Source organism: Amia ocellicauda, chromosome 21 (genome assembly GCF_036373705.1).
Source record: "Amia ocellicauda isolate fAmiCal2 chromosome 21, fAmiCal2.hap1, whole genome shotgun sequence".
Classification (NCBI taxonomy): domain Eukaryota; kingdom Metazoa; phylum Chordata; class Actinopteri; order Amiiformes; family Amiidae; genus Amia; species Amia ocellicauda.
The window spans coordinates 13,498,513-13,522,860 of NC_089870.1; the positions used below are offsets into that span (position 1 = coordinate 13,498,513).

Sequence of the window (24,348 nt, forward strand, 5' to 3'; positions counted from 1 at the left end):
ATGTAAAACTAAAGATTTACAAAAATAAGAATAACTTATATTCAAATAGTATTATATACGGCAGATAGGGACAACCTGAAGAATACACCAAGAAATACATTATCCAATTTGCAACGGCCTTCAAAAGGCTTCAGATGTAACCTGGACTTTACATTACATATTTCTAAGGCAGCGTTCAGTTTTCAGTTTGTTTTATTTCAGGCAGATCACAATACAGTCATTCGAGGCTTAAAGAAGGAGAATTTGTCATTTTAGTTAGCTGACAAACTCACGTCTAGTGCAATAAATCATGACTTTGAAATAAGTACTTGGTACTGTACAAGGGATTGGCAGAATGAAAATGTCATTGTTTTGAATACAGTTCAAGCCATTGCAGAAACACAGGAACACATAAATACTTATTTGGTATTTTTTCTATTTGATTAAAAATAAATAAACTGATTATATGGTGTCTAGTAGCAGGAATATAGAATATTTCAATATATGTCTCAGTGTCCTGCAAAGCAGTCACATTAAAGTAAAAAAGTTGCAGTGATTGATACAGGCTAATGCAGCAAACGCATACCGTGAAGTTATACATGATGTGTAGCCAGCAAACCCAGTGTGATTAATTGCAAACAACATCACTGAGGCAAACCTCCTGTCCGGTCTGTTAATGTATTAGTGGTGGTGTGTTTAAGTTCTATATATTGAATGGCTTAAACTACCATACACTTATCTTGTGTCAATTTGGAAGATAATAAACAAACCAATCATATATTTGAAGCATACTGTATATGATTGAAGTGCAGTCTGTTCAGTAGACGCTTCACCCCAAAATTATTCTGAAATGATTATATGCTCAGAGTGCACAGAACTTGTTTGGACATTGTATTAGTTTTACATACATGTATGGCAATGGTGGCTCAGGGACAGACTGAGGTAGCATCCTTGTACGTATTCTATTCGAAGGCAGTGGAACATTAGGAATTTTCTGAACTACTTTTTGTAATTGAATATTAACATTTTCTACCTATATTATATTTGCTTTTGGCAATATATTTTAATACCTAATAAATATTTATGAAAGTAATTATTTAAATATATATTTAAATCTCAATGTTCATTTCATTATACATTATATTGTAGCCTCTATCACTTTTGACTGTGATTTGTTTGTTATTTGCACCAAGATAAACGAATGTTTATTCACTGAACTGTCATCCATAGAAATGGGTGAGGGAATTCTGGCAAGCTTAAGTTGAACAGTTAAAAAAGGGGACCAGCTACAAACAAGCTTCTTAATACACGTGCATCCAGTTAGAAACGGAGGATTAAGACTGAGGATGCACTTTGGCACATGCGCATAATTTGGCACCTGTACATAGATATACATATTACAACAACATGGAAACAGATTTATTAAAAACTCTTCTGTATGTATTGTACGGTTAATATTCTTACTGGGCAAATTCCTTCAGCACCAGCATTTTTATTAAAAGAAACCACAAATGATTATTAGGTTATGTATATACGTGTGTGTATGTAAATATATATATATATATATATATATATATATATATATATATAAATACTTTTTGTTAATTCAGTTAAATGTTAAACATCCATGTGCTGTTGTCTTTATTTTCCTATAAAACGAGTATAAAGACATGGCCAGATGGTGGCAGACTTTGAACACTAGAGCTCTTGTTTAAAATTTCCTGGAAGTGTGAGTTGTGGATGTTTGATATTTAATCTAGAGAATATGTGCTCAACATTTTCTCAGTGCTCTCAATGTCCTGTTTGAACAGAAAAAGCCTGTGATAAATATTGCCTTCCAGTTATTTTCAAAAGAACAGCATCTGTCTGAACCCGATCGTAGTTCTAATTTAGACCTTTTACACCGGTGACAGAATTCTTTCAAACATGGAATGTGTCTCTAACAAGTCTAGAAAAGTAACTGAAAATTATATTTCTATTGCCACATTGTTTGTAAGTTATTGCTTTAGAGTATTCTGTTTTTCTAATTAATTTCAGAAAGCCAGGCATTGCAAAATATTGTTTTTGGGTTGGTTTAAGTCCAAGTTCCTCAATCTGGTGTGTGTTTGTTTCCAGTGGCCCACAGAGGGGTTATTAATTTACAGGAAGAGAGCAGCAGCATAATCTGTACAGCCATTCTCATTGCAAACCCCTTAAGCTAACATAAATGTAAGCAGGAATATTATGTTTAAACATAACATTTTGTAGCTCTTTTGGCTATAATGCTTACTTGGGATTTGACAAGCTTTTCTCATGTATTCAACACAGCTGTTTAATTAAAAAAGAAACCCCTTAAATTAGAATGATTGCCCAAGTTGTTGTTATTTTATAGATTTCTTTTGAACTTATTTTTGGTTCAAATTATTTGACTACATTTATTTTGTGGCCTGCAGAGAGATCACCCAACATTTATGATGCATTAACATGTTGAGAACCACTCAGTGAAACTATGTCTGATTTACCAGTGAATATGTTTTGGAAAGTATAAAGCACAAGGAGTTATAAAAGTTGTTGGGGAGTCCCTATGTACATCAAGTACAATGTCTGTCAAACGCATGCTGATCTTGAACATGCATACTATGCATTTGTCATCTGTATTTGCAGTGATCTTCAGTTTTGTCGACACTGATAAAACACATGTATGAACACTGTTTGATTCAAGTGGTCACATGACTGCTTTCCTTAAATCATAGCTGGATTTGCGGTAGGCTAGTGTGGCCTCCTGACTGCCTTACTTTTAAATACATTTTTCTCATTCTTCAGTGAGAGTGTAGGATCTCAGTTCGGGCCCGGTTCTGCCTTTAATGTTCTTTTTTTTTTTTTGTCTAAATCTTAATGTTAATGTTAGAAAAACAACCAAATTAAGTAAGAATTAGGCTTCTCTCAACACATGCTAAAATATCGAACTATAAACTCCAGATTCTACGTTCTCTACATTTTCAAATACAATTGCAGAAACTGACATAGTTTTAAAAAGCCTTTCAATCCCAAAGGGCTGTGCATCTTAAAGATCCATTGAATCCAAATGCTGGTTGTAGGATTGAGAATACTGTTACCGATGTGTTGAATGTTTCTAGTAGTTTCCTCCAGTTTCTGTACAGGGTGATGTCGCTGCTAGAGCAATATCGCCAGTGCAGACACCTGAAGGACACATCTTGGGAGTAGCTATTGAGCAGCCCTTTCCTCTTGGTTTTCAGTAAAGCGCTGTGTGGTTTAATAAGTTACCAAGACCAGGAGGGCTGACACTTTCACAGGCACTGGGGTGTATAGGGTGCGTCTCATCAGAGTACTCTTTGTCCCTTCAAAGTGTCTGTAGCAGCTCTGGAATACACTGTACATTTTGGGGGATGTGCCTGAAAATGTTTAACAGGCCTCAGAAAATGATTTCATTACAGCACGGACCCAACAGGCACCCACATATTTCTATGGCTGCGTATGAGGACCACCAAATTGTTTTCGAGAATCGAAATGTTAAACGTAAGAAGCCTGTATCGGAGCCTTGTGTTGGTAGCCTAGAACAGCTGTTACCAGTAAATAGTAAGCAGTATGTACAATGTGTTTTTTATTTAATGTTGCGACTCCAAATTCTAACAGCTCCCAGTATAATTTTAAAGTGGAATCAGATCAAATATAAAACAAGTAATTTGAATTAAATTGCACAAACTAATGTGACTAGACTGATGTACAGCTAATTGCAATTTTTATACATTTTAGGGAATATAAAGATGGGAAAAGCTCCCTAATCCCTAATCATTTTGATTTAGGAGTCAGTTGCTCTTGCTCAGTTTGGGGCTGTGGGCAATCTGAAGTGTAACAGTGAATAAAAATAACTTGTATATACTGAACACAGCACACTGACTCTGTAAATGCTTTGTATGGGAGCAATGCGTCTGTCCTCATCAGCTGGCATCTCCTGCCCGTCCTTCCCTCTTGATCCACACATCGGGCAGGTCTGGTTTGCTGTTGGGCAAGATCACAGGTAGCTCCCCCTGGCTTGTCCTTCCCCTTCCAGACCCTGGGGAGGCAGTCTCAAACACAGTCTCCTTCAGGGAGAGACGCAATGTGTCCCTCTTGCCGTTGAGGTGTCCCGGTTGGGGTTCCACTTCAGCCTCTGCAGAGGGCTGTGGGGTGGCAGGTCCGGGCTCAACTTCACTTAAGCAAGTCTCATTAGAGTCCTCCAGCCCCTCAAAAGAGCTCTGAGACTGGGACGACAGGAGGCGTCGGTGGGGATGGCGTTCAAAAGGACTGCTGCTAGCCCCTTCCATGGAGAGTGACCTCCTGTGGTCTCCATCTGGAGGTTGGCTGCTGATGATGATGTCTTCCATGCTGGAGGAGGAGGACAGGGAGACGTTCCAGTGCTTCATGCCTCCTGTCTGGCCCCTGCACCGTCTGCACAGGAGCCGCTCCTGGGTTATTTCACTGGGGGGGACCACAACAGGACGTAGGGTGTTCTCCTTGTAGGGGGATGAGGTCTGCAGTGCTGGGGGAGGGACGCAGGTTTTCAGGTGCCTGCTGGTTAATTCCTCATCGTCGTCCTCCGTGTCCATCCGTTCCAAATCCCTCCGGGGGCTCAGGCTGCGGAATTGTATCTCCTCCGATAGTACCGAGGGTCTGTTGGAGAGCTTGCTGGTACAGGTGCTGTTTTCAAAGCTGTCACTCAGTTGGCAGGCAAGTGGTTGCAACTCATACTGTTCAGACTCCCTACCACCACCGCTTTGTCTTTGCCTCTGGCGTTGCTGGCTCGGACAGAGGTGACCTCCTCCTTCCCCTCCTTTTCCAAAACTCCTCCTGACTCTGGACCTTCCCCCACAGCCAAAAGCCCCATTGGCAGCAGAATTGGAAGATCCTGGCCCAGCAGCGGAACAGGGCGAGAGCAAGTTTCCAGCCTCTTGACTTTCCTTATTGTTTTCCCCTGCAGTTGTGCAAGGCCAAGAGATCTGCCCGCAGTTCTTCTGTGGCCCAAAGAAGCAGCAGAGGGACTGGAAGAAGAAAGTTGCGAATCCACAAGCCACACACTTCACCAGCAGCAGGAAGATGCCAAGCTTACGAAATAACAATGCAGTGGCAGGTAGCATGATGACACCTATACAGAAATATACCCCAGCCCCTATGGCTGCAGGACAGCCCATTCTCTTCAGGGAGTGCGCTACTCTTCCAAGCCGGTCAGAGTGTGGCGAGAGGCTGTAGGAAACGCAGTAGTTAGCTGCAAAGTCTACAGAAAGCCCTGCTGCAGCCGAGATAAAAAGTGCCTCCAACCCACTCAACTGCCACTCTAGGAGGACCAGAAAGCCGACTGTAACAAAAACACTGCCCCCAACTGCAGCAGCTGCGTAAATGCTCAGGAGAATGTTCCAGGTTGTTAGAAGAAGCAGGGCAAATACAAGGGCCACTGAAAACCCTATCACTACTAGTGTCTCGGAGCTTAGACACTGCTGCAAGTCGTAGAGTGCCAACTGGCTCACAAACCAGCCTTTGCGCAGGCCTGGGGGCGCGCCAGACATTTCTTTGAGAAACCATTCCTCGATTTCCTGATAGAAATTGGAAGCTTGACTGTAGTTATAACTATAGAAGTGGGTGGTCGTGAACTCAAAAATGAGAGCTGTAGGTCGGCCCTCTGGATCAAACCGTGGCCCTCCAGTTTCAAAGAGAGAGCCTGCTGCTTGTTTCTCGGCTACCATCATTCCCAGACAATGTTCAAAAACATCTGGAAGGTAAGGAAAAGGAATGTCATTGCAGCAAAGACTGTAAGCATCCTCACTTTCAGAGCACCGCCGGATAGACACCCAGCGTAAGAGCTGCTCCACAAAGCACACACTGTCTCCTTGCTCCTCCTCAGAGGCTGTCGCTATGGGGGAATAAAAGCTCTGGTTCTGGATTCTCAAGCAAAGTTCTCTCAACCACGATTGAGCTTCTGGGCTGCTCATGTTAAATTCTGGATCCATCACTAAGGAACCATTGCTTTTGGGATTCAAGTGATCTCCATTGTCTGTTGGGAGCACCCCCCACACCAACATAATTGTCATTGGTTTCTCCTCCCCACTCTTCAAACGCTCAAACATGAATTGGTGGCGGTACTCTGCATCGTATCGTTCGAAGGGATGACTGGAGCGAAACAGCTGGGCCGCCTTACTCTCTGAAGATGGGAGTTTCATGCCAGGATCAATGCATGTTATATACGTTCCTCCAGCTGCCAGCACTGCAAACCAGCAAACCCAAATATAACGGAACTTGACCACTCCACATGGCAGGATCTTTATGAAGAGTAAATCAGAGGTCTCGGTCAGTCCACGCCTTAACCCCCTTAACTTCCGTACCAGTGAGAAAAGACACCGCTTGCGTGAGCTGGTATCCCAGAATCCCCCTGGGCTTAGGGCACAGCACGTTTTTCCAGCTGGAGCCGCAGCAGCAGCAGCCACAGCGTAGCGCTCGCGTAAGATGAGGGAGCAGGGCAACCATATAAGGGAGGAGAGTGAGCTGATCAGGGTGGCAGTTCCCAGGTACACTGCAAAGCATCGTACTGCTGTGATGCTGCTCATGTATCCTGAGAAAAACGCAGCACTTGAGGTCAGGCCTGATACCAATATTAGGTATCCTACTTCCTGAAGTGCCCTGTTCACCCTTCTCTCCAGTGATGCTGGGGGCTTCTGGGACAACTGGAGGCTCCAGAGGTCAGTGAATATAAAAGCCTGGTTGGCACAACTGCCCAAGAGGATCATCACTGCTGTGAGATTGAGGAAAGGGAAAAACGTGAGTCGGAAAGCTACTTTGTAAAAGAAATAGGAGGACATTAAGGAGCCCAGGACTGCTGCTAGAGACATCGCTGACAGGAAAAGTGAGCGAAGATAGAAGGCCATAGTGAGAAATAATGTGACTACTGCTAGGACAGGGTATACAGAGTCCCGGGCCAGGTAGTATTGGAAAAGTTTCTGTTTGATGCCCAAGTCCATGCCAGTGATGGTCGTGATACCATTTGTCAAATCACGGCCTTCTAGATTATCTAGGTATATATTCATCATGGGATCACCCTTCTTCACGGGTAGAAACAGGAGACTGTACTTGAGTGAGGGGACCTTATACCCTATAGTCTGAGGTCCAAGGAAATCTTTATCTACCAGGAAATGCAGTATCTGATAAATGGCTCTGGAGTGTTTGCATTGGAGTGGCACGGACGAACAACGGCCAAGTTTCCCCTTCTCGGCACACGCTGGGGCCAGGCTTCCATCGTGGTAGTAGGGGGCACACTGGCGGAGCAGATGCAGGCTTTCAAGCACCTGACCTTCAGTCAGACCGAGGCAGGAAGTGGCGTTGCTCAGCATGGCCAGGTAGTTGCCCAGGGACCAGCTCGGGCAGCATTCCCGTCGTTCCGATTCCCCCACCCCATCTCCCCTGCCTTGTTGTTTACACAGGTCTTGGAATTGAGCATGAGAGCGAATCTGCAAGGAGAGAGAGAATGCAGTTATGGTTAAACATCAAGGCCTTCTGCTATTTGAAAAATCATTTGCAAGATTTGTCGCCATTTTGACACCTCATTTCCTCTTCTGTGGAAAAATGATGTCCCTTTTCAATCTAAACCACTGGTCCTTATATAAAGGTATGCTGTCTCTGAAGTATAAACTTTTTTCTTAAGCACGTTTCTGCTCAGGGGAGTTGTGCTGAAATTAGATATCAATATTAGTAGAGTATTGGCAGCTTGTCTGCTGCTGAAGTGAGCTTGTCACACTACCGCCTGTGCCACTATCTTATTATGCAGAGTAGTTTTTAATTTGGTACCTATTACAGACAGAACCAAAATTATAGCTCATTTGCATTATAAACAGAATGAGTGACAATAATAACTAAAACAAAATCTGCAAAAAAAGTCTAGGGATAGACATTATAATCTGGCACATGGGTGTGTGCGCCAAGTTTCTGCATAATGGGGGTTACTGCACTGAACTATATTCATATATCAACACACTTCCCAGAATGTGCACAGTAATTAATGCTAATCTGAAGACAGTTTTATCAATGTTTTTCAGTCTTCGGAATGTCTGAATGTGGATCTATCCAGCTGTGATAGATTTACCCAAATGTTGAAGACATATTTCACTTTGAAGATGCTTGCCTTGAACAGTTTACAATATATATCTGTCTATAATAATAAATGATAACTGTAATTTCAGATGTCAACAAAATCACCAGCTCCTAGTGGGCCTGGGACTGTAACCGTAGCAGATGGTACAGTGACTAATAATGTTGTTCTGAAGAGAAAGAGAGAGACTGGTTGTCTTACCCTTGCTTGCTCCATCTCACACATGGAGTGAATGGCCTGCAAACTCCACAGACTGGCTGAGTTTCCAGAGCGAAATACCAGTCGTGCGTAGTTTTCTCCTGCAGTGCACCAGAGAGGAAAAGGTACACCAATCACACAGAAAAGCAGTTTCGGACCTAGTAATAGACAATATTGTTTGGAGCAATGCACACCTTGGTATTAGCCACTAATACCTGAGGACCCTTCTAGCCTCAATATGGGACATATGCAAGAGTTAGACTGTCCCTAATTGCAATCTTAAGGCAACTATGATTACAAATGTATACAAAGCCTCTCTATGCATGGCTTTAAAACCTGATTGAAATTCTGCTGATAATGTAATGCTTTGTTGTGCAGATGGATGATTTAAGGTTATTCCAAATCCCCAACGAGAAAGACTGGGACATATCTAAATTAGAAGTTAAGCTGTTATTTTCATTCAAATGCCCAATGAGGGGTGAGATTCCATACAATGTTACACCGTGTCAGTCTCCTTCAGGGAGTGTGTGTGAGTTGGGTCTGCACGACCCATGTGGCTCTCACCTGGTGAGTCACAGAAGAAGGTATCTTGGACGAAATCCCAGTTCAGCATCCTCCTCTGCCGCGGGCTGGGCTGATCACTACTCCTGCCAGGGCCACCTGCACCCTCCTCGCCGTACCTTCACACAAGGAACATCGCCAGCGTCACTCAAACCTGCCCTCGCTGACAATCTCACATTACTCACTGGACCCACTACCAGCACTGTCAGTACTATTAAGAGTATCTAGGATAGTATCATATCTCATCTTAATTTAACAATGATGGGAAGACGTTTGTGGTTTGTGTCACTTTTTTCACATTCTAAATCATTCCACTTCAAAATTAGGGAAGTGTTCCACACCCTACTATACAGCCAAAAAGGGACAACAGCTGGCTGAGCTCTCTCTTTTGACACGCATAATATTACCATAACAGCAACCAAATCAAACAAAGGTTGTTATAAGTGCCTGACAATGAAAGGGCTTTGCAAGGGATTCACGTTTGAAGATAGTGTCTTTTTATTTTTAATTAAAAGTGACTTAATCCTTTGAGTAAATAGGAGTGTATTAGTGCCCCACAGGTAACAGAATGGGCTGAGTGTGCTGGCCGGCTCGGTACCTGGGAGGAGACTGCTGGGTGAGTTTCTGTGGGAAAAGAGACATGGCTTTCTCCGGGCCTGTGTTCTCCTGTAGTATCTTCCAGGCTGACAGTCGCCTGCCAATATCTGTCCCACGTGGCTCCAACCCCTGTAGTGCACACCAAGGTAATCTGACTCACTCACTGCAGCCACTGCCATCTCCCAGCAATTTACTGCAATAAATCTTGACGTTTGCTTTTTACTGTTTTTGGAAAAGGCCGTATAATGCACTAGATGCTATTTAAGTAAAATGGGACAGTAGGCTTTCCAGAAGACTTCCACTGCTGTTGAAAGATCTCCTCTCTTTCCTGTTGCTTTTAAAACTAATCTTAAAACACCAGGGAGCTTTAAACTTTGGTGGAAATTAAGTTTTTAGTATGCTGAGGGAGAAGGTGGTACTCAACAGTAGATGGACATCTTGGGTCATCACCACTTGGCAAGCACTTATCTTCTCTATGGCCTGATGATATTAGCAAATAGCATACAAATTCCAGACAGACATTTTTCTCGTGGCAATTGGCATGATTACAAAGATATTTACAAGCTTTAACAATTAACCCTGGAAAGCCAGAAGGTTAGCAGTAGCTTGTGGACAGCCACTCCTCGCCTCTGGGAATTGTCATTATCGTCAATAAGAAATCAATATGTCCTGTGACTTTCCCCCTATATTTAGTTTGTTTAGTTTGTTTGTTATTACAATTGTAACAGTTTTGACACTGTATTTAATATTCCATTTCCATATATATATATTTTAAAAGCAGGCCAATATCTGATTTGTGAGTTAATAATTGCATGGAAATGGGGCACTTACACTGAAGAGCTGGCAGGGCTTTGTAAATAAGGCTGTGATTACTGTTAAATTGCTGAAGTTTAAGTCATTTTTAGTAATGATTTTTTAATAAAGTAATGAGAGACAGGAAATGCAGAAGAGCAATAGAAGATCAAGGCTAACAAAGGAGAAGACATGCTTGGCTGAAGGAAAGCAGAAAGGAAAGAAAAGCAAGGTACTCACTGAGAGGGGGTTGGAGAAGTCTGGCAAGGGACCAATCAAAATCCCAGCTAATGAACAACCCAGGAAGACAACTGCACAGGTGACGAGCACTGCCATTGGACAGTCGGCAATCAACTGGGAGTAACTGGCAACCAATCACACAGGGTAAGAGACTTATCTCCATACATTTTCTAATATTAGACACAGATATATTATGTCTATACTAATTATTTATAACTATGGCTTTGATTGCTTATTAGAAACTATAACGCTAATCTCTAAATATGTTTTAAGAGTTTGCTCTAAATTATACATTGCTCTAAACTAAATGCATCATGTTTTTCCCACCATCTCCTTTCTGACATCACTGACCTTTTGGGGATCCTGTAGTCCCTTTCATGTCTAAAACAGCAACAAAAAAAAGATACATTTTCTTTTAGAATTTAAACAATAATAATAGATTTTCTGTCATGAGTAAAATGATCATATCACAAACATAATCCGAGCGTACCCTCCTGAGACAGGTAAGGCACAATGTGTGTAATTAGAAACCAGTAAAGCATTCAAATGGAGTTAAAAAAAAAACAACGACAAGGTTGTACCTGACAGTCACGACGTGGTGTTGCAGTGGTTGGTGGTTCCCGGCGTCATGTGATCCCTGCAGCCAATGGCAGTGCACGGTGTCCCGACAGGAGGGCATATGGGAAGGGCTGCAACTGTGAGCGGTCTTTACAGTGGCTGAGGAGCAGTCTGGGCGGGGGCTGGCTTGGGCTGGGTGGCGCTCAGGACAGGGACTGCTGGGGACTGGCTGCCGATGCCCACAGTATCGGCATCTCTTGAGGAGCGGTGACTGATGGGAGCAGCCTTGAGACACCTGGTGGTACAGCTCAGGAGGGGAAGCCTTCCCGGGGCTGCTGGGGTGATCCCCTTCCGTCTGGATAAGAGTTAGCTGTGGCTCCCTTTCCGGAGTCTCTGGAGGGCACAGTGCCACCTCAGGGATCTCGCTGCAGAGCACAGGCAATGCATAAGTACACTGATACTAGGAATGATGGCTGTATGCAACAGGATCATGTAGGGCTGGTGTCTGGTGCGAAACTTAAAACCACAAAACAGTGCTCTTCATTTCCTACACTTTTAAATGCAGTGTGTATCATTGGAGAAAGTTAAAAATAGGTGCTGCTTTAAGCTTTCTGTCTTAATTAAGAACAGTATAGAAAAGCAGAGTTAAAATGCAGGGCATGGATATAATGCAGTTGAAGGTTTACCCAGGGTAGCTTGAAGGCAGAATCATGATATCACGATAACCAGTAAAGAGATATTGTGCCTGACACAGAAGCAGACAATAATGCAATAAGCTCTAAATAATGAATTAACATGATTTATTTCTGACAGTCATTTGACAGAATTGCATATGAAAACCATTTTGAAGCAGTGATAGAGAATAATACCTGATTACACATTTATTTAGAGAACAAAAATCATGATAAAATATGTAATCTACACAATAAAAACAAAGCCTGCTGAAAAGCCTTCATCTGAAACTAAATGACAGTCAGCCACAAAGGCTCCATGAAACACAGATTTTCCAAGTGACTCATCTATTAATAAACCCTACAGCTGGGGCACAGGATGTCGACTCTAACTTGGAGAGCATGTGTTCGTTTCCAAGCCGTACCTCTACTGACTGGAGCAAAGATTGTCATTGCGAGCTGGGTTGAATTGAAATGTAATTTGCTATTACAAACTGGTGGGTACAAATGGTTAAACTAAATATTGATCATGCAAAAGTGTAAAATAAAAAAAATCATGAAGTGAAATGGCCAGAAAGGAGAAAGGAAATAGTGACATCTTTCCTCCCTGTTGCAATCCAAAAGCATGGGTTAAATCACTATTATAATGCTTGCAATTAATGGTGACAGTTTATATGAGGACATTTCCAGGTGTTCAGCTGATTATCATCTAAAACTAACACAGTTTTTACAAAAGAAGCACATTATTTTAACAAAGTTAAGAATCTGACCCAAACCTCAAAAATGTCCCTTGTTATAGCAGGACTGAAAACTGGGAATGTTAAAACAGTACCGGTATTAAGTAAATTCTCAGCTACATTTCTCCATCTGCAATGAAAATGTTCAGCTTGAATTGTCTTTTCTGAGATTGGATTCTTCCATCTGCTTTGCTAATGGGGTTGCAGTTGGCCCATAGAGGGGATCACTGAGACCAGCAACAGCCTGTGCCATTTGCATACTTGTCTCCTAGGAGATGGTACCAAAATAAAATATTGGACAAAATGTATTCCAAACAACACTAAGCTCAAGGGCTGTATTTGCATTCACCACATTGGGGGGTGAACTGCTAATTAATTAGTGCTCTGCTGTTATATTTCTTCAAAGGCAACTGCTACCCAGTACAGATGTTTTTTCCATCGAAAAACTGAGATGTACCAATCCTCATCACCATAATCGTCTTTTTATTAATAGAGAGATGCACTGAAATGCCTAAAGCTAATCATATCAGCATCTTGTTTAGATAACAGGAGCATTATATCAACATAATCTACCCCATTTTATGGCAGTAGATATTTGATACCCAAATAGCAACCAGATAGAATTCTATAGGTACAATCAATCACAAAATAAACAAGGAAACAGACGCCTTAAGACGTTTGGAAATATGTAAATATCAGACCAGAAAAATGTGTCTGCCAAGCACTTCCTGATGCTAGCATTGGCTTTGATTCTAAGGGGATTACTTTTGCCATTTCAAGTTTGACAAACCTGGGTTGAAGGTGTTCAAACCTGTAAGTGTTAAACACCTTCATTACAGTTTGTGGTGCTGTAGTTTAGAATGGGCTTAAAGGCTCGTTTTCTAGCAGTGTGGCTGTTGGCAGGATCTTTAGTCAGCTTGCACAATGTCCTCAGCCTCTCACTTGTCACTGCCTGTGAAGAGACGCATATTCTGTACTGTCCAATTAACAAATGCCAGGTTTCCATTGCCGCATTGTGGTGTTTTGCAAGCTGTGCAGACAGCATGTACAGTCTCTCTGTGTTAACAGCAGGTGTTGGAATTGCAGCTCTGCAATGTGTTCTTTTGCTGAGGGACATTTCTTATTTATTGACAGAGTGGAATAGCTTAGTAGAGAAATGCACTATGGCAGCAAATTTCAACATGTAGGACAAATTAATTATTGAAGAGACCCCCTTAAAATGTGTCCAATAAAGTCTGATGTATTAACTAAATACTAAACCATCAGGAAACAATTAAGCAGCAATGTAGGAAAATAAGTGCGTATTTATTATTTAACACTACAGTGCTCAAAAGAGACATACAAAAAGGTAAACAAAACCTAATTCTTTGTTGAGCCTAAAGGTGCACAGGTCCCTCTCTACACTAATAAGCATGGGAAGATAGTCCACTAGGGGCGCTGAGGTGCCACCCCACCATAGCAGAACACGAGAAACAAATAAAACGCATAAAAACACCATTTAATGTATTTTATGTATTTTAGGTGTTTTTTATTGTTGTCCTGTGTTGTGTTGCCAGAATGCCGAAGGCAAATTTCCATTTTATGTAAATTTAATGGACAAAAAAGTTTTCTAATCTAATCTAAGTGCTAAATTCTGACATTTGTTCACGTTCTTAGTTGTTGTTATCCACAGCAAATGTGGATTTTATGGAAGGGAAAAAAGTATTTATGCCAAATCACTGGTTATCCTTAAATTATGCCTCTTCTCCTGCTTCCGGGATGTAGTGCTCATGTATAGTTACGATTTAGGGTGGAATTGTAGCCTAGATTTGAGCTGCTCCTATTACTTCCAATTTAGGCGGCGCATTTAACGCCCTAAAGCAGTTACAACCTAGACACACTAGATGGCAGTATACAAAATATTGTTAAATGTATATTGATATAAACCTCCATGTAACCCCAGCAGGGCATTGCAGTATCAGCTAGAGAAGGGACAAGGATGGCGAGAGACAAACAAACAAAAGTAGACAAATACCCCTGACCATGAATCTGACCCTGATTGTGTCTGTGTTCCTCCTAGGCTTGCCTCCTGCCTTCCCAACAACAGGAAGCAGATTGCTTCCCGGTTTTATAGAGGCAGGGAGCCAGTCACGGTGGGAACAGCAAGTCAGCTGTTCCGCCAATAACCATGTCCTCAGCACACCACCCAGCGCGCCATCACACATGTAATTAGTCTACATTCCTTCTAACTGATAGAGAAAGAGATGTATAGGGATAGATTGCTATGATTTGTTGTTATTGTGCAATTTAGATCTGCAGGCTTTTTTATATAATCCCTGAAGTGTTCCAAAATATCGATTTTTAAGTTTGTGCTTGGCACATTTGGCGCTTGTGTTTTTCCACTGTTTCTGGTAAGTGCTTCTATATTCACAGAGTCTCTCAGAAGCTGTGTGGCTAATTCTACTTTCTTGTCAGGTTCCCACATAAAGGGCTTCGACAAGATTTTGCAATAAGTACACAGAAAGGAGAAAGGCTTGGGGGGGGAAATGTATTGAAAGTTATGGTTCCTCCAGTTTAGTCCTTCCAGGATATTAAGCCCATATATTTTCTGGTTTCACAAAATCACACCAGGAAGACCATGTTCCCACGTGACTGTTATTATATACATTGTTAGATCTGTTGTTTTACTGTGATTTCTCCTATCCCCCCCTTTTACACATAACTAGGACTTCACTGCATCATGTCTGCACTTTTGACCTCTTTAACTAGGATGTATGCTTTGTGTTTTGTATTTACTGTACAGCTGCACTTTTGTAATTCTTAAATTGTACTTTGTATTAATGCTTGAATAGATTTTTGCATTGAATTTTATTATTGCACTTTTGTAATGCTTGTGAAACTGTAAATCGCCTGCCAATAAACAAACAAACAAACAAATGTAAATGAATAGCCCATAGGGAAGGTGGGAGCATAGCATACCACCTGTTCCACTAGTTGTGAAATACAAATAAACATTTCTGTAAATATGCAGTTATATTAATTAGACTTCCAGGTGACTAAAAAAACCAAGATGCATTAGATCAACTTAAATATTAAATAAATGCTTTCCTAAAAGGTCCCAAAATGAAGGCACGTAAGTGCCGAAGCATCCACATTCTAATAAGTTCTGTTTTAGGGGGATTGCATTTTGAGTGTGCGGTTTTCCTTTTTGAAGTGAATTGTATCTGCTGACCTACACCTCATCCATACTACTGGTGTGTGTACTTCTTTTTGTATTGTCCAAAATGATCTGCTTGCAATGCTGTAACCCTGTCAATATGCCTCGAATAGAAGATAGTGCAGTAAATCATGGGCTTTGAGAATTTATGAGGTACTTGTCCTTTCTTTTCCTCTTTTCTTAACCACCTCTGAAATTTGCAGTACCTTTAAACCAACAATCATGCTCCTTAAGAGGTTCTTGATACCCATAATCACCTGTTCACTGGAATTAGTGTTAATTGTTGTAGTACGTGTTTCAATAGCTCTGAATGCTCTTCTTCCTCTGATTAGCTATCAAGCTGGCTGCAAATCCTGAGCAGAGAGGTTAAGAGGCAGGCGTTCCTGCGTCAGAGGGAGACCCAGCAGAGACAGAAGGCTGGAGACAGCGTTACGAAAAAAAAAACACCTATTTGCTTCCCTGTGAGTTTATCTAACCAAGTTTGTCAGAGCATTTGTGCTCTGTTGCTTACATCTACGTCAAATGATCTGACCTTGAAGAAACAGTAAGGACAACAAAATGAGTGAATTCTGACTTCTTATGGAATAGCAAAGTACACGTTAAGAACCAGGGTTGAAATGCATTTGTTGCATGAAACAACCATTATTGATGAGACCAGAAACCTAAATAAACCTCCTGTCTAATTGCATTGTACAACTCTTCTCAGTCACCTATCAGTTCTGTCGTTTCGTCCCAAAAATATTGCACATCTTTGAACTCACATGCTTGGGCATATTAAATCTGAGATTCAGAAAAGAAGACACTGTAGCTTGGCATTATGCATAATCCCTACATTTTGTGAAGGTTATTCTCTGTAATTTAAGACAGCTGCTAAACCATTTTAGTCATGCCAGCGCTGTGGTTTCTGGACCATGGCAGAATGTGTACAGTACATTATTCAGCAGTGTCATGAGTAGAACTTGTCATGACAGGGAATTAAACATAGACGGCACAATTCTGGTAGGATTGGACAGGGTTTTATTAAGTTCCCTTTTTCCCCTACACTTTATACATTAGTCCTGTCACTGTGATGCTTTGTGACTGGTTTAAGAAAGAATATATATACAGATATTAGACATAATAAAAAGACAGTTGAATGTCTCTCTTGAAACTGCCTGGGTCTGAACTGAGCTTCCAACTTTTAATAGGCTTTTGTAATTACTGTTACCACAAGAAGGAAGAGAAAAACAAAAACAAATGTTTATTATTATTATTATTATTATTATTATTATTATTATTATTATTATTATAGGTACAAATGGAGAATAATGCTTCCTGTATTTATGTCTTTGTTTGGAGAAACAGAACAGAAGTTTCTCCTCTCTCTGAAGTGAATATAAATATGTATTTATTTTTCAACTTGGGGAAACCAAGCTTGGTCTTGTAAATCTGGATTTAATGAGTTGATGCAATTACAGCACAAGCAGTGGGTTGCGGGTCTGAAATGTACAGGGAGTATATCTTCCAATGCAGTAGTAATGCTCAGTGGGCATTTGCAACACTGTGATTATGTTTAAGGCCATACAAAATGTCAATATTACTTTATTTTATTTGGTTTCTTGCTGGGGTTGGTTCTTGTAATGGAGGGCACATTTCACACTCTCCACGAATGAAATATTGATTGTTACTGGCTTGTGTCAGGTGTAAAATGAATAGACAGCTGTAAAAGAGAGGTAGGGAAGGGAACAGTGTGCAGATTTCTATGGTCAGGCAATTTGTTGGTCTCCTATGCTGCTATTCCTGAGAGACACCAGTAAGGCCATTGAACCAACGGATGGATGTGGTTCAGGACGTATCATCACCTCTCCCCCTAAAGGCACACAGTCAGCCCCTACGCCAGCATGGATAGACAGATGCGTCTCAGCAGTCTGTATTAGCAGGTCTTACAGTGCGCCTTCCGTCTTCCTGCGCACACCGCACACAGATGGGAGGAACATATCCGTCCCAAACTTTTCAAGGCTCCCTGGGTTCTTGCTGTTGCCGAAAGCTGTAGACAGTGTTCTTATGATCACCCACCCCCAGGCCTTTTCTGTATTAATCATGGTAATTTGTTGCCTTTAAGAAAACAGACAATGTGGGGGAGGTTTTAGGAGCTCTTGGCAGCTTAGACCTCAGATCAGAGCCCACATACAGTATGTGTAGAAGACAACTGTGCTTGAGTGCCAGCTCCCCGACTCTCACACGGGTCTCCTACCATCGGAGTGCTGCAATGGCTGTGTAGAGCACATTTAGATGAAAAGGCACTATATAAATTCAAGATTGTTTGATTAACTGGTGGGAAGTCTAATTGAAATCTTGCTGTCTGCCAATGTTAAAGCTCACCCTACAAAACCTACTAAGAGTGTTGCTTAAGCAAAGCCCCAATTGAACAACTTTCTTTGTTGTTGTTTTTTGTTTTTTTCTATAACTAATCAATCAATATTCTTAGGTTGATTCTTAAGTATTAAATATTAAAATAGTTTCTGTTGTGTTCTGGCCCCTTCACAGTCAATACCATTCTGATGCACAGCACTAATATGAAGCCCTCAGACCATGAAACGAATTCCACACTGTGTTGATCTCTGTTAGTGTTTAAGACCCCCAATACAAAATACATGCTTTCCCTGATCTACCCTCTCTTCTGTGTGACTCTTATATTTCGTAACTGTGGTCATAAGTGTTTAAGAGAGGGTGCAAACACCACTGTAGATTACCTTTGTCAACATTTTGTCATAGATAGACGGGTTATAAACCTTTGATCAGAAAGCTTTGATAAATGCTACTTGGAAACGACACCTTTGTGTGGCAGACCTTTGAAAAGATTTTTCCCTCCATGTTGAGAGTTCTCGAGCGGTCAGAAACTTGATTTTAAATCCCTAACCTGTCTTTCCCTCTACCTTACTGAAAATGCAGATGCACGCAGTCCTGGCAAACAAATCCACTTAACTGCTGCTGTTTTTCTGTAAATCCCTAGTACACAGGCAACGAGAGCCTTGGTTTACAGAAGGGATACTACAGCCATACACAGAGATACTCAGTATCCTGATAGTGTTCTGTGTGATAATGTCATAATATGTGTCCTCCACATTATTCCATAGTTTTCACTCGATCTCCCTCATTGTATGGGGGTGTGCTCCAAATCTCAGATAAACACAATGAATAAAGAGGTAGAGGCCAGTCCTTTGCATTATACAGTATTTACAGTATGTGTTGCACTTCAGTGCAGCTGATCACAACTAACAATATAGCCATGTCCATTGTGCTGCAGTATGAAATATTAATAAAGATACTGCATAAGAAGCTAGCTATTTAGAAATGGTTGTTGTGATGGAAACATTTTTGTTTCTGTCCTGGATAATGCATTCATAGTGAAAAAAGTGTTGGGGGGCGGGAGTAACTGTAGTGTTATAAATTACTTGAGGGGAAAAAAATCGAATAAAATGAGTGTAACTAAATGTTTTGAAAAAGCTTTAAATACAAACATTTGATTGCTTAAAACAAGCGATTGAGGTGGTGATTTTGTATTCGGATCCAGTGAGAGGTGTGTTTCAGTTATGTGTTTCTACAGCCATGGTGTATTGATGCGGAGTATAATCTGTTTAGAAAAGCACAGTTCTCATGTTTTTTTTATTTATTCCATTCTATTTAACTGCTTCCCATTGAGCTTTTAATCTATGTAGTCCTTTTTCATTTTCACCACTTTGAAAAGTGTTATATGTATGGCAACACTATAACTGCTTTCTTCTGCATTATTCATGATTTCCTTTTTATCCTAAATATGCTTTCTTTTCAGGAATATAGTGGCAGCATTCTGCTTTTGAACATACATATATATATATATATATATATATATATATATATGGTGCGGGTAATTGGCCAAATAAAACCGATATTATATATATCTGCTCCGTTCACATTGCAAAGTTCTTAATTAACAGCTTGTGAGACAACACTGCATCTCACTAACAAGTCAATGCATTAGGGTTTGGATGCAAAAGCACCGAAACACAAAAGCAAGTCTATAATTTAAGACTATCCTTGAATAGCAATTTCAGAGGTTATGGATTTTATTTTCATTGAAGCAGAGACACTGAAGATCTCAGTATACAGCAGTTCTCAACATCGCCAACTGCTAAGTCGAAGTCGGAGCGTATGCACACATGAAACACTTCCTCTCAGCTGATGGCAAAGTATGGGAAGTTATTATCCACTGTAGCAAACTGAAGCAGGAATTAACAGATTGTGAAGAGCACTAGTGAGATAACAACAATGAAGCATTTGCACACTTCCTGTAAAAATATTATTCAGACCAGGCAACGTATTTATGTATTTAGTCTCCATATAATTACAAACCAGTGTTGGCAGTTCAAGTGATTTCTGCATTTGCTTGAACTAAGGCTACTGTGTGCTTAGCCCTAAGAAGTCCAATTACTAGCAAAACAACTTTGAACAAAATTGACAGTGGAACAATGAATGTTTGGAGGCAGTGTGGTCCACTGGTCAGAGCTGAGGGACTGGGAGACACAGTGGAATAGTGTTACAGCTGAGATGCTGGGAGGCAATTTGATTTTGTACTCTTCAGGGATTTTTAGATATAGGAGCCATTTCATTATACATTTGCGTTATGCATCTACAAGTCCCAGGTTCTCGTGATCCAAAACAAAATCAAAATAATGCAGAGGCTGGTGGGAGGATAATCTGGTTCTACACACAGCTTCACTTAAGCTCGAACTGGGAAGAACACGCCATGTACATTTCATAATAAAGAACTTTTTATCGTAAAATCAGAGCACATTCATTTACAGTGGCATTGTATGAGACTTATCTTGGGCTGTACACACATACAACACTGGGTGACTTAAAGTACTGAGAATTGTGCTTCCCTTGGGGAGAAAAATTACAGGGCTAGTGGTAATGCTTTAACTGAGGTAACTGGGAGGAAGGTATTGCATTAGCTGTGGCAGAGTGAATGGGACAGCAGTCTTAGTCAATGGATAGAGCTGAGGAAATAGTAGGCAATGAGGTGTAGAGCAAAAAACAATATTTGTAGAAGAGCAAAACAATGCTATAAAATATCCACTGATCACACTGCTACATAGATTTAAAGCCCAATGGGAAGCAGTTAAAAAATATGTTTACATATAATAAAGTATCAGCAAAACAGTATATTTTGAGATTGTAGAATGCTAAAAGCAGTTAAGAAGTGAAATCCCCTGTGTTTTGGATGACCTCAGATTTCTGATGATGTGCAGTGCACTGACATTTTCAGAGCTAGTCAAAAAAAAAAAAATGTTTCACTCCTGCTGGCATATTGTTTAAGAAACAAAGGACATTTCATTGCCTCAAGTCTTTATACAACACTGCAATATCATTTCAATTACAAGGAAATTCTAGAAATTTTAGAAAAAAACTAAAAAACTGCTTTGTCTTTGATGTCTTGTATGAGTCCATTAGACTGAACGTGAAAAAACAAATGAGTCATATGCCATCTCCTGTCTATTCCTCTGACTGGGCACACCACTGACCAGTCACCTGGGATGTACATCTGGATTTACAGGAGCATTTGTCGTAATTTATTGGTAAGCAAATAGAATTTTGTTCAAACAAACAATCAATAAGTTCCCCTTTTTAAAAATGTACTGTGATTTGAGTTGTGGGCATGATTTAAGTTTTGGGGTTTCAGCAGCATTTCTAGAACTAAAGCAGTAACACTACAGTCTCACACTTCTATCTCTGACATACTCCAAATTCAGCTGATCACCATCTGTAGTATAAATAGCTGCCTAAAGAAGGACCCTTCCATCTCCCCTCTGCTTGGCACGGTGTACAGTGCCCTGCGTGACAACAAGTTTTTTGAAAGACACCTTGCGATACAGCATTGTAACAGTGCCACAGCAATGTTTCAGGGATTATCCTGTGGTTTCTGTCAACAGCAGGCAGTAGCCCTCATCCTCTCCCACTACAGATTCTGCTGGTTTTAGTTTAACGCATGAATTGCTCCAACCTAACAAATTAAACATGCAACACCAGCTTTGCCAAACTTGAGGAAACACTTGTTAAAAAAAAAAGACATATCCCAGAGGCCTGCAGCCCTCCACAAAGCAGGGCTTCTACCACTGGGTGCATGGGTCCTACAAAAAAGTCCTATCAGGTTTTTAGACAGAAAAACGTAAAGCACATTATGTTACTCAATCTATCATTCATTTCCATTATTATTTGAGACACACACAATAGAGAAAGCTGGTGAATTCATAAAAGGAGCATTTCAATTTCTGATTGCTGGAGCTGAAAGGTTAGAGACATCAGCTGTATTCATTAAACGAATGGATAAACGGCGGTGTAACAAAGAGCAAAACAGACACTCGCACACATTGTTGCAATTTACGTTGTTTTATCTCCTGCCGCTGGTAATGAAATGTCAGTATTATGAATTCTTGTCATTGGTCTCCTATGCACAATGGGCTTTTTGGTCCCGGACATAACACTGACAGGTAGATGGGTGCCTTTCATGCATTTCCTTCAGTCAGAAGTACAGCACTGACACATCGCTGTCCAAACGCAATATCTCTTACTTCCAGGCATACACATCCTTTCATCCTCATTACCCTTGCCTATTAGGAAATATGGATACTTAATAATAATTATCATTGCGTCTTATTAGGGATGGATCATGTGCAGTCTCCTTCTTACTTTTAACTGATCGTTTACGAAATATCGCCAGAGCTGTCCTGATGGCGCTGCAATATGGATTAAGAACAAAGATAATCATTGTACAAACAAATTATGTACAGATAAGGCAGTTCGCATTGAGATGTATTGATCTGATCACGTACAGGCATTGCACTGGACTGGGAAGTGTAAGGCAGTGAGTGTTGTTTCAAACCCTGAAATAGCTGAAACCCGATATTGATAGTATTCAATTTATAATATGCAAAGGCGATAGTGTTGAGATGAATAAATACAATAAAAAAAAAATGATTTGAAAAGCAATTGTAAAACAAACCAGCAGGCAGATCAAATAGAAGACTGAATACAATGCAATACAATGCCAGCAACAACAGCAAGGGCAAGGAAAACAATGCATCCAAATCAGATCAAACACAGCAGGAATGACTTAATAACTCATCATAATAAAGAGCAGTTTTCTGGTTTAGATGTGAACAATCAAGTCCCCTCCAGTGCCTGTGTGAAAGCACAATCCTTACCTCAGCGAGGTTTCCTGCTCAGGTCCCTCAGCAGGACTCGAGTCCATTATTCCAACGTGAGCTTTTTCTCCAGAAAGCGAGCACGCATCCATAGCAGTGTCCCCCCCTGTGAAACAGCCGCCAGTGAAAAGGCAATCGCAGGCGGAATCGAGAGCATAAAGAGTTGGATTTGAAAACTTCGGGCTGATGTTTTCTGGATGGCTTTCTTTAAAGCAGCCCTTGCCAAACGGACTGGTTGCGCCGAGCCGGTGGATGTGCTCAGTCGGCGCCGGCGCGGTGGAGCGGCCCGGGGCTGGAGCGGGCGCTGTCCGCGCAGGGAGGTGCTGCTCCCAGCCACTGAGCACACAGGAGCCTGGGTTAGCATCAGAGCCAATGCTGTTCAGTGATTTGATTATTCTTATTACATTAATTCCACTATACTTATTCACCGGTTATGTATTATAACCGTTTTTGAACACTGATCCAGCTTTGAGCAACCTGTGAAGATGTATTTATGAACAAACTCCTTGGTTACTTGTATCAATGATTGTGGGTTGTGGCACCCTTTGTATCTGTTTGTATTTATATTTGTGATTTATGATGGCCATGCTGATGGTGATGTGATCTGAGTAATGATAACTTGAATTTCTCCCCTAAGGAGATGGCACGAAACCTGGGTGTCATCTGTGATCTAAATCTATCCTTTGAATCGCACGTTCAGAATGTGTCGAGATCTTCCTTCCTCCAGCTTAGAGACATTGCTAGACTGAGACAATTCCTCTCCTTACAGGACACTGAGAAATTGATGCACGCGTTTGTTACATCTAGACTGGATTACTGTAATGCCATTCTGTCAGGTGGCACAAACAGAGCTATTCCTGCACTTCAGTTCGTCCAAAATGCTGCTGCAAGAATCCTAACAAAAACAAACACAAATGAACACATCACTCCAGTATTGGCTTCTCTTCACTGGCTGCCCGTGCGCTGTAATAGATTTTAAAGTTCTTTTACTAACATTTAAAGCTCTTAAGGGACTGGCACCTCCATGCTTAAACGATCTCCTTATATACTCCAAGTCGGCCATTGAGATCACAGGAAGCCGGTTACTTAGTGGTCCCTAAAATACACAAGAAAACCGCAGGTGGTAGAGCATTCAGTTATAGGGCCCTGAAACTGTGGAACGATCTACAAGCCAATGTAAGAGATGCCCCCTCTGTCTTAGCCTTTAAATCATGGCTGAAGACTCATCAGTTTAGTCTTTTAGTTTAGTTTAGTTTAGTTTTTCTAGCCCATAGTGCCGCCGTTGTGCCTTAGACGTGCAATGCATAACTGTCTTTGGAAATGTCCTGCATTGCATGACCAGTATCTGAGCACAACTGTCTTCTTGTCTTCCAGCAACAGCCCCCTCTGAAGGTCCGATGAGGCACCTCGCCCCCCACCATGGAAGTCTGATGAGGCATAACCCTCCTCCCGGGCACCCCACCACGGAGGGCCAACGGGGCATCCA

The 24,348-nt window shown here is 41.2% G+C and overlaps 1 protein-coding gene across 1 annotated transcript; it reads right to left on the reverse strand.

The window, feature by feature from the left end:
• Positions 1 to 1,579: 1,579 nt before the first annotated feature.
• On the reverse strand, positions 1,580 to 22,909 carry disp2 (dispatched RND transporter family member 2). Its single transcript, XM_066695046.1, has 8 exons — positions 22,863 to 22,909; positions 11,059 to 11,460; positions 10,829 to 10,858; positions 10,478 to 10,601; positions 9,414 to 9,574; positions 8,852 to 8,934; positions 8,291 to 8,388; positions 1,580 to 7,451 (listed from the first exon to the last, which is right to left on the reverse strand). Exons 1-8 carry the CDS (start codon positions 22,907 to 22,909, stop codon positions 3,918 to 3,920), a joined length of 4,479 nt encoding a protein of 1,492 aa, XP_066551143.1. The 3' UTR covers positions 1,580 to 3,917.
• Positions 22,910 to 24,348: the final 1,439 nt, after the last annotated feature.

Bases quoted from the DNA above. Each gene is read 5' to 3' on its own strand.
- disp2 (XM_066695046.1), bottom strand. From the start codon at position 22,909: ATGGACTCGAGTCCTGCTGAGGGACCTGAGCAGGAAACCTCGCTGAG. The intron at 9,575-10,477 runs GTGAGTACCTTG...TGTGCACTACAG, and splicing joins ACTTCTCCAACCCCCTCTCA to GGGTTGGAGCCACGTGGGAC. The intron at 7,452-8,290 runs GTAAGACAACCA...CTCTCCTTGCAG, and splicing joins GTGAGATGGAGCAAGCAAGG to ATTCGCTCTCATGCTCAATT.